This window comes from Sciurus vulgaris, assembly GCF_902686455.1.
Source record: "Sciurus vulgaris genome assembly, chromosome: 5".
In the NCBI taxonomy this organism is placed as follows: domain Eukaryota; kingdom Metazoa; phylum Chordata; class Mammalia; order Rodentia; family Sciuridae; genus Sciurus; species Sciurus vulgaris.
Genome location: NC_136465.1, coordinates 11278569 through 11289078, shown reverse-complemented (window position 1 = coordinate 11289078; position 10510 = coordinate 11278569). Strand labels below are relative to the sequence as shown.

General features: G+C 34.4%; 1 protein-coding gene across 5 annotated transcripts in view; it reads left to right on the top strand.

The window, feature by feature from the left end:
* The window catches only part of PPP2R2A (protein phosphatase 2 regulatory subunit Balpha), a 61191-nt gene that overhangs the window by 30643 nt on the left and 20038 nt on the right, over positions 1-10510 (top strand). For 3 of the 5 annotated variants that reach the window (XM_079139034.1, XM_079139037.1, XM_079139036.1), the window contains one exon: positions 8713-8810. In XM_079139034.1, coding sequence (XP_078995160.1) covers positions 8713-8810 — 98 coding nt within the window. The remainder of the gene's footprint in view (positions 1-8712; positions 8811-10510) is intronic. The other 2 variants (XM_079139035.1, XM_079139038.1) reach the window with 1 other exon arrangement.

The following is a 10510-nucleotide window of genomic DNA, read 5'->3' as shown; positions in this document are numbered from 1 at the left end:
GTGAAAGGGTTTCAGTAACCATCCTGAAAGAGCTCTAAGTAGACAAATCTGGAACAATTTGAGCACAATAAATACATAGTATTAGATCATGTCTTACAGTAGGAAGGAAACGTCCATGTGCTCATATTGATGAATGAATGAATGAATGAGGAAGAAGAGATAAATTTTAAATATGAAAGAATTCCAAACAATTTGTGTAGGTACTCCTCCCTCAAACAGATGAGGCTTCAAACCATCCATCTTTTGAATGTGGGCTGCGCTCAGTACATTGTATTGGGAGTGGGTAACTATGAAGGAGAAAACCTGGCAAAGGGTACCTTGACCAGATAGACCAGATAATATAGATTATTATCAATAAATCATGTAAATAGGTTGCACCCTTAATAATGCTGGGATACGAATGGTCCTACTCTGGTTATTCTGCTAGTAACATATAGTTGTATCACAGCAATGATAAAAAGCATCCGATAGTCCCAAATTGAGGTACATACTTCAAAGCCTCTAGCCATTACTTACTCCTCAAAGCTGCTGAGGTCATCAAAAACAAGGAAAATCTGAGAAACTCACAGACCAGAGGAAGTTAAGGAGATAACGATGACTAAATATAATATGGTACCCTGGATGAGAACCCAGAAGTACGGTATATTAGGGGATAACTAGTGAAATGTGATTCTGTAGTTTTACAGAGTTCAGTTAATAATGACCAGTTATCGGTCCTTAACTGTGACAGATGTACCATAGTAATGCAAGATATGAACAGTGGAGGAACTAGGTGAAGGGGTGTATACAGGAATTTCCTGTACCATCTTTGCAATGCCTCTGTAAATCAAAGACTGTGCTAAAGTAAATTTATGGCGTAAAAGATTCATCTTTGTTAACTCTCATGCTGTGTAGCTTTTGTTCCATAACGTTTGAAAAATGGGGAGATCTTCTGTTAGAGTCTGTATGTTACTACTTACAGCACAGTAGTTTCTGACTTTATAAAAGTGAGAAAATGGGGCTGGGGAGATAGCTCAGTCGGTAGAGTGCTTGCCTTGTAAGCACAAGCCCCTAGATTCGATCCCCAGCACCCCCAAAAAAAAAAAAAAAAAAAAAGTGAGAAAATACCTGCTCTAGTTTGAGTGTAATTTATATCCCAGGAGTTTTATGTCTTGGAAACTTGATCCCCAGAACCCTTGTGTCCTTTAAGAGTTGGCACCTAGGGCAGGGGGCATAGAGTATGTGTTTAACTCGCACAAAGCCCTGGGCTCAATCTGTAGCACACCCTCTCTCTAAGAGGGAGAGAGGCAGAGCTTAGTAGAGATCCTTAGGTTATAGGGGGCATGCCCTTGGAAGAGAGAGTAACACAGAGCCCATCTCAAATGTAGCAGAATCCTGATGGGTGATGCAAGAATCTAACACCGTTTCCTTCTGCTGCAGTGCTGCTTTCTGCTAGAGCAGAGAGTGTTCTTCCTCATTGTCTCCCTTGCATTCCCATTTCATCTTTGACTGATTTGTAACTTACTGAAAGTATTTTTCACTAAAGAACCATTGTTCTTGAATTCTAGGTTCTCTAGTGGAGATCTGTGGTCATAGTTATGCAACTTTTGGTAGTGTGTTGTCCCTTCGGATCTTTTAATTTTCCGTATTAGAAGTTTCATAGTAAGAGCATGTTATTTCTCTCCAGACCTTATTTGCTTTTATTCCTCCTCATGTGTTTTGATTTAAGTGTATGGGTAATGCATATGATCTGTGAAAGATAAATCCTCTGAAGACAGACATCTGTCCATCTCTCTGCAAACACATTTGAAGATCATAAAAATTAATTGACTTAAAGCAGAGCTGTAATTTTATCTCGTGTCTTTTGGTCTTACTTGACAATAAAAAACCAGGGCTTAAGGAAAGGAGGTAAAAAGGAGAGGCAGGTTTCAGGAATAATTAGGGCAAAACGGTATTGGCAGAGAAAGAACATTTGATGTTTCTCTCATTTTCTAACTCTGTAGAGAACTTAAAAACATTAGCATTTTTGTGCATTGACAAAAATTTTTTGGATTATTTTAGTAGTTTAACCGGGACATAATGTTTCAAGAGTATTGAATGCTTCATAACGCAACCAGAGAAGATTGAATGCCAAGCAGTCCTTTAAAAATATGATAATCCTTAGAGGACCCTTGAAGGTTTTAAATCAGGAAAGAAGTGTGTAACAAGTAAGTAAAACATCAGATTAGGATTTTAGAGTGTCTGGGATGAGATTCTAGTATCAGGATTGTGTTCTTTTCCTAAGGTATAGTCTACAAACTGTGAAACTCACCCTTTTTAGTGCTCAGTGCTTCAAGCTTTCACAAAAACATAGCTAGCACCACAATTAAGACCAAAGCCGTGGGCTAGGGTTATAGCTAACTCAGTGGTAGAGCACTGGATTCGATTTGCAGCATCACATAAAAATAAATAAAATAAGGATATTGTGGGTGGGGGGGAGACCAAAGTTGTTCTGTCACTATGAAAAGTTCCAGGCCCCACTGTAGTCAGTACCCCACCTGTATAGCTCCTTAAACCACAGATCTGTTTTTTCTTCTTTGTGCCTTTTCCAGAATGTCATAAATGGAATCATAGAGGATGTAGCCCTTTGAATCTGACTTCATTCACTTAGCACAATGCATTTTGAGGTTTTCCCTGTGCTATTGCTTCTATGAATAGTTGTTCCTACGTATGTTATTCAGTGCTCTTAGAGTATGGATATACCACTTTATATTTGTTTATTCCCAAGTTAAGGGTCATATGGGTTGTTTCCATTGTTGGGTGATGACAAATAAAGCTTCAGATTCCTTTTGCATCCAGGTTTTTGTGTGAACATTAGTTTTTATTTCACTTGAGTGAACACAGACGTATTTTAACTTTAAATTGAAGTTTGTTTTCCCGAAGTGGGTGAGTATGCCATGTCGCACCCTACCATCGTCATGTGAGAGCTCCAGGAATTCCACACAGCCCTAGGTATTATGCCTGTCAGACTTTCCATGTTAGTATTTGAATAGTATGTAGTGAATAACCTCACTGCTTTCTTCTGTTTGTAAAGATTATCATTACTTTAGTGTTAATGACTATCATAATATCTGTTACTTGGTCTCTCTGTCTAAGCTTTGGTAACTATTCTGTAATTCCTTGTTTATTTTATTTATACAAGTAGTGTCAAACATGCTTTGTAACTTTTAAAAAAACTCAGTGATATTGTAGACAATGTTCTAGATAAAAATAGATCTGTTGTTTTTTGTTCTACGTATAAGTATACATGGATGGCCTTTGTTAAAATATATACTAAAATGATAGTGGTTCTCTTAGAAGTGGGATTAAGGATGATGAATGTCTTTTTTCTATGAAATTCACTTGCAGAGTTTTAAAAGTTAATTTTAAAGACTCACGATTATCTCAATACTGTAAGTGATCCCATAAAAAATGTTTTGTATATAAATATATCTGATAACTGATTTTTAATTTGCATGAATTTGCTAAGAGACTGTTACCTGTAGTTATGTTTCAAAGGTGGAATTTCAAGCTTTTTTCTTTTCTCTTTTGTAAGTTGGTTACAGAGATTTTTTTAAATTGGTTGTACCCCATTTGTGTACAATGAATCAAAATGCAGTCTGTAGAAGTAAAAGGAAATAAAACAGTTTGATAATAAAATAAAATACAAATATCTGAAAAAAATAACTTTTATTGCAATACTGATTTTTGTCTTTTCCCGAAAAGTTATAAAGTTACCAAGTGGTTGGTTAGAACCAGTGTGGTTATTAATCTTTAGCTATTTTATTAGTTATTTGAGAATGTGGTCTTTAAAATTTATAATTGGAATTCTTTGAGTTTTTCTATAGCTGAACTTATGAGATTTTGCTTTTTATTAAGTACATACCTTTCTAGAACAAATGCATATTTTTCATATTGGCATAAATTTGCTGTCATTTATATTTTTAGGTATCAATCCCTTCTCCTTCCCTAGACCCATCCTCTTTTTTCCCCTTGTTTAATCTGTCAGTCACGAAGGGGTGTGTGTCAGTCTTGTAGATTTTCGTCAGCCCTGTTTTTAATAACCCTGAAATTATCAAGTAAAAAATCTTTGGGCATAAAGATTTATGACTTGAATTTTTTAACCATACCTTTAATTGATAAATACATATGAGGAAAGGCCTTTGTACTATTAAATTCCTCTTTTAAAACAAAATTCTATCAGTCATTAGGGAACAATTGGTGTTTACTAGGCATGGTCCAAGTGTGGCAGTTTGCAGGACCATTTTGAACAAGAAAAATAAATTTGTTCTTGGTCTCCATGACTTAGAATATTCTTAACGTGTTCATGATGCTGGAAAAAAAAAAAAGAACTTGTTTATTTTATAAGCCTGAAATCCAGGTCTATAGTACTGTGTAGTATAGTATTATTAAGGGTTTCTTTGGAGCTAACAAGGGGCATAGGTTTAATGGATTACTATAGCTTACTGTGTAAACAAGGGAAGATTACATTTCAAGTATTGGAATTTTACGAAGAGTTCACAATATCGCAAAGTCACAACACTGATGCAAGACTGCTAATGGCGTTTCAGTTGTCACTACTGTATGCCAGTATAAGCTAGTGCTTAGAACTGATCTCTTTGTGCTAGTTGCCTTACTAAGTAGAGAGCAAAGTATCATCTTGATTGAGCATTTACATATTCGTCATCATTTTTTCAAATATTTCCCATTTTTTTCCACTTGAGACTGTAGGGATGCATAAGTTAGAACACTTGATGTCATCCCAAGTCAGGTCTTGGGTGTTGGGTTTTTTTTATTTTTGTTTTTGCTTGTTTTCCTTTTTACATCATTCTGTTTTGATACTATATACCTAGGCCTTCAAGATCATCTTTTTTGTTATAGTATCTGATCTATACCTAGTCTCCATATTTTCATATCTTTCATTTCAAACCTATTTTCCATTTGTAGGGGGTTTTTTTTGTATTGTGTTTTTGTTTGTTTTGCAGTTTTGGGGATTGAACCCAGGGCCTGGTACATGCTAGGCAAGTGCTGTGCCACTAAGCCACATCTCCCACCCCCTTTTTTTGTTTTTTATTTTTCATTTCTATCATATTCATGTTTTATTCTTGAGCCTATGGAACATATTTCCAATAGTTGTTTTAGGTCCTTGTCTACTAGGACCTTAATCCATCATTTTTGTTCATTTCAGGTTCTGTTTCTATTGGGTGTTCTTCTGGTTATAGTTCATATTTTCCTGCCTCTTCACATTCCCAGTAATGTTAAATAGGATGCCAGACATTGTGAATTTTTGCTGTTGAATATTGGATTTTCTTCTAGCACATAGTTTAAATTACTTGGGTTGGGTTAGATCCTTTTAAAGTTTGCTTTTAAGCTTTGTTAGGAAAGCTCCACATAGGCCCAGATCCATGTTCAGCCAGAGCTTCTCAAGGTAGATCCCTCTAACTCTCTGTACAGTATCAGTTCTTGGGGTTACTCTGCCCATCCCTTCTAGCTACTTTAATTTTCGGATTCCTAACTTCTGTCTGCACAACCCATTGAGCTTACTGGTCTCTGGATTCCATTGCCTTGACCTGTAAGCTCCTTCCAGTCAGTAAGCTGGAGTGAATGTTAGGGCTCGCTTTCTGTTCCACCTCCTGTGGGCTCACAGTCCTGTGCTCCATGTTGCCCATTGTCTGAAAACTCTTCTTTTCTACATTTTGTTTACTTTATTCTCATTCAAAAGTAGAGACTGATTGCCTGGTTAAAATCTTAAGCTTTATGGGAAGTAAACAATTATTTTGTAAAAAAATAAGATTCATTCTAGCCAGAATTAAGTGTGTTTCCTTCCAGATATGAGAATTTAACTTCATATTAGAACAACACTCTGGTTGGTGCTGACAGTGTAGATGGATAGTAGTGAGTGTGCCTGTTTTTATTTTTAAAAAGAGGAGGCTTCTTTAAGTATTTACTTGTTCTTTATTTCTTAGAATTTATTTCATAATTGTTTGTTTTATTATACTCCTGAGGCCAGTAGAGGGCTCACTCTCTTCTTCTGTGGACTCAGTCCTATACTTTAATGATTTTCTTAAATATATACTTAATCTTTTATTGGTTTACTATTCATCTATTGTGACTGCAATTCTTTCTTGTAAAACTCTTTTTGAGAGGTTAGAATTTAGAATGTGTATTGCCTAGTGCCTGGAATGTAGCAGGTGCTGAATTAAGTACTCAAAACTTTACTATAGGACCAGACAGTAGTTGCTTATAGTCATTAGCAAGTAGTATAAACATGTTGTTTAATTCTAAATATTTTATTGAACACAGGCGTTTCAATAATGAGAGAGTCAATGAACTGAGCATTTCTACATTATTCCATTAGTCATCACTCAGTGATTTCACAGAATCCTATGCTGCTGCCTTATCCACTTGGTTGTTCATACCTGCTAAGTTTGTATATTGGCTCTGACACCTAATAGTTACGTGATTTTTTTTCTTAGGCAAGTTGCTTACCGTGAGCATCCCTTTGTTCTTCTCTGAATTGGAAATGATATCTATATTATAGTGGTGTTTAAAGATTAATTATAGAAAAGCATATAAATATTGAGCACATATGTACATCATAGTTGTACATATTGCCATAAATTGTTTTCTTTGACATTAGTTCAATATGTCCTTGTATCCACACAAACCGTATTTGTTAATGTCAGTGTCCAGAAGCACAAGCAAGGGTTGACATTTTCTGTTAATGACCAGATAGTAAATATCTTCAGTCTCATAACTACTTGTAGATTGAAGTGGGTCCCAATAAAACATTATTTACAAAAACAGGCAGTGGACCATAGTTTTCCAGCCTGTGACTATGGGTTATTCTTATATTTCTTAACTGTGGTTTTTAAGTAATATATATTTGTAGGTGAATACAGATATAATCATATCTGCACATGATTGGTTTCATTGAAATCATTTTTTTGAAACATAATCCTCAAATGGAATTTATAAAATCAATGAATATTTCTGTAAAGTGTATCTCAACTCTCAAAAACTAAAGGATTTAAAGAATGTCAAGACTAATAATAATTTGGTCACTTAATGTACAGTAATTATTAATTATTTCTATATACTGTTTATAAATGCTTAACTTCTCTGAATTTTAACATGAGATTATTATGTATTTGAACCCTTGGCTGTCTGATTGTGACCTATTCTGTTTATTATGGCAAAAAGAAACAGAAGGTAGGTGACAAAAAGGGATGCCCAGTGAAGTAAAAATAGACCAATAATGCTACCGTTGTCATTCCACCACCTGCAACAACAGTTACCATCCCACCTTCTAAGGATAAATATGACTGATGACCTTTTAAAAAGAAATGGTTATAAACTTCTTGGTTTGAATTAGTATATAAATAAAATTTCACACCATTTTCTTATCAAAATTTGATTATGCCTTTTAAATGCTGCTTTTATGTTGCAAAATTTGGAAATCGATGTTTCTAAACTCACAGTGGGTTAACTTAAATCCATAGCAGGGCACTTGACTAATGTTCTGAAAGGGGGTTCTATTAACCATATTAGAATACTCTTTTAAAAGTTAATATAGGGTTTTTTTAATTGTAAAATATTCCCATGGGCAACCCTCCCCCCCTTCTCTTTGCAATACTAGGAATCAAACTCAGGGTCTTATGCATGATAGGCAGATACCCTACCACTGAACTGTACCCATAACTAAATAACATTTTTAAAAATAAATTTAGGAAAGATTCTCCTTTTAAGAGTTGTTCTTTTTCTTTGCCATTTTATTGTTGGTGGTACTCAGTTGATGTGTGTCATACTGAGCCAAGCATCAAGTTCAGTTTAAGACTCTAACAGTGTTGTGTCATTAGTTTGCCTTTTAAAAACATTATACAGTTGCTTGAATGATCTTTCAATGATGGAATGATGTTTCCAAGTTTTGGTAGTTTTCATTATAAGTTCATATTTCAGTCTAATCCTTCTTGGAATAACAATTCTTGTGTATTTAACAGTTTTCTTTTGACTTTAGTGGGTTGTTCCAGATACTCAGAATTCTAAGGGGGTTCTGTTTATTAACTTTTGAGGATACACTTCGAATTTATGACTATTAGAATTCTATCTGCCCTTATTTTTGCATTTAAATTTTTACCCTAATTCTAGTAATATCTGCCTAAATTTTTTTTTTTTTAGTGCTAGGGGTTGAACCCAGTGCAAGTCAAGCACTCCACCAACTGAGCTATCTCCCTAGCCCTAAAAATTTTTATAGGCCATTTTTGGGTGTAAGGGTATGGCTTAGTGGTAGGAACACTTGCCTAGCATGCCTGCAGTCCTGGGTTTGAGCCTCAGTACCCCAAAAGAAAACAAAACCCCAAGTTTATCAAAAATATGTAGTAAGAAAATTAGCAAGATGATTATTATTTATTATTTGTTTGGGCTCATAGAAAGTTGCAGAAGTTCATTTCTTTGCATTCACATTTTATTGAAATATTAATAAACCATGAATTTATTATTTGTTGTGTTCCTTTTTGTTGATATTTTTATGTTGGTTCCTCTGGGGGATTTTTTGGGGGGGGGTGAATTAAAATAATACATGAAAGAACTTAAAATTCATTGTTTCTCCTGGTACGTTGATATTAGATTTGGAATATGTCAGGAAACATGTTCAGCTCTTTAGCTAGTGAATTGGAAAACAAACTAATGTCTTTTGTTTTTCTTCTAATTATACAGCAGATATAATTTCTACAGTAGAATTTAATCATTCTGGAGAATTACTAGCAACAGGAGATAAAGGTGGTAGAGTTGTCATCTTTCAACAGGAGCAGGAGGTAAGTGTTTAAAGTTTAATATTGATTTTTAGTTCCATCTTAACTGGAGCTTGTGTTGCACTGGAGAAACTCATCAGAGGATGTTGGAATATTTAAGAGGAGGTGTTTATTGAGTGGAATATTCAATATAGAGATAGATCTGGTTCTCTTAGCTTTGTGTGTATATGTATGTGTGTTGTTTGCTTTAAAAACACAGCAGCTTTAATTGTAAAATGATTTGGTTAGAAAAGAGGATGGAGTGGTTCATTAATACAAGATTTTAACCAGTTTAGAAGCCTTGGCCCTTGGTTTTCTCTTTAAAATTCCATAAAGCAAATTTGCTTTACCCTCTTCTCAATACTTAGTTTGCTTTATGTAATTGAGGGTGGGAGGCTAGTTAAAAGAAAAAGCAGCTCAATTATTTTGGTGTTAGTTCACACTCCTACTGTTAGTATGTGATTTAAATGTAAAGCTTTAAATGACAGTTGCACGTATATGTATGTAAATAATTTATAAGGGCAGTGCTGGCTTTTAAAGTGAGTTGATTGGATTTGTTTCCTTTCCTCTTTGAAGAAAGGAATTTCTCATTGTAGAATCTATGATTAAAGTGGCATTTTTGCTTTGTTTTTCACCTTAGGCACACTGATTGACAGGGTCTTTCACTAAAATTATATGCTAAACAAAATTTGTCACACTGGATTTTCCCCTACTTCCCTCCATTTGTAGATTAGAGTTTAAGCTTTAAAATTAATTGTTATGAAACATCTGCCCCTGTCTATCTATAATATTAAAAAAAGAATTTAAAGTAATGTGGATAAATAATAGGGTTTTACAAATAGATGTCTAAATCAACACAGTTAGGTTTTAAAGGATTGTGAAATTCCTTAAATAAGCAAAGAATCTAGTAATAATACTACTACTTTGCACTTCTATAGCGCCTTTGACCTGAGGATCTCAAAGTGCTTTACAAACACTAATGAATTAATCCTCACAACACCCCAGTGAGGTAGGTAATTTAATTTTAAAAGAAATGATTAATAGTGTCTGATTAGAAGATGCACAAACACTAAATATGTCTCCTTTTATTTATTTATTTTTTAATTTGATTTTTTTGGTTGGAAGAAAGTAAGATAAGAAAGACTCAAGCTTTGCTTGACAAAGAATGGTCTGGTGGGAAGGGGGGTTAAATTAGTTTTCTGTTACTGTTTTCAAGCAACTAAAAACTTAACCATAAGAATCTTGAAATACTGAAGAGTTGAAATGGGACCTTAGAGGTCACTATAATTTCCATTTATTTACAAATGAGAAAGGCAGGATTTAAATAGAATAACCAGAACCCAGAATTTGTGACATGCTGTCTTTTCAGTGTTTTTTGCGGCCTTTCATGTTAGATAACCAAAATGTTAATGTTAATTTTATTCTAGTTTAGAGCAGGCCTTCCCATAGGCATTCTCTGCCCTTGAATTTATTTTTTATTGAAAGTTAATGGCTCTCTCCACTTAGCCTGTTTTAAAGAAGGGTGTTTGGAGAAAAGCTTTTATAAATTAATTTTGCTTACCTTTTGTTAATCTCAAAGGATAATACACAGGCTTTACATTCTGAAGATTTGAGAGATTCTTCATTTTCATTGAGGTCATTTCACTGTGTTATTTTAAAATATAAGCTGTCTGGATTAAAACTAACTTGAGAATGAAGTCATTTTCACTTTCAGTAGGTGGAAG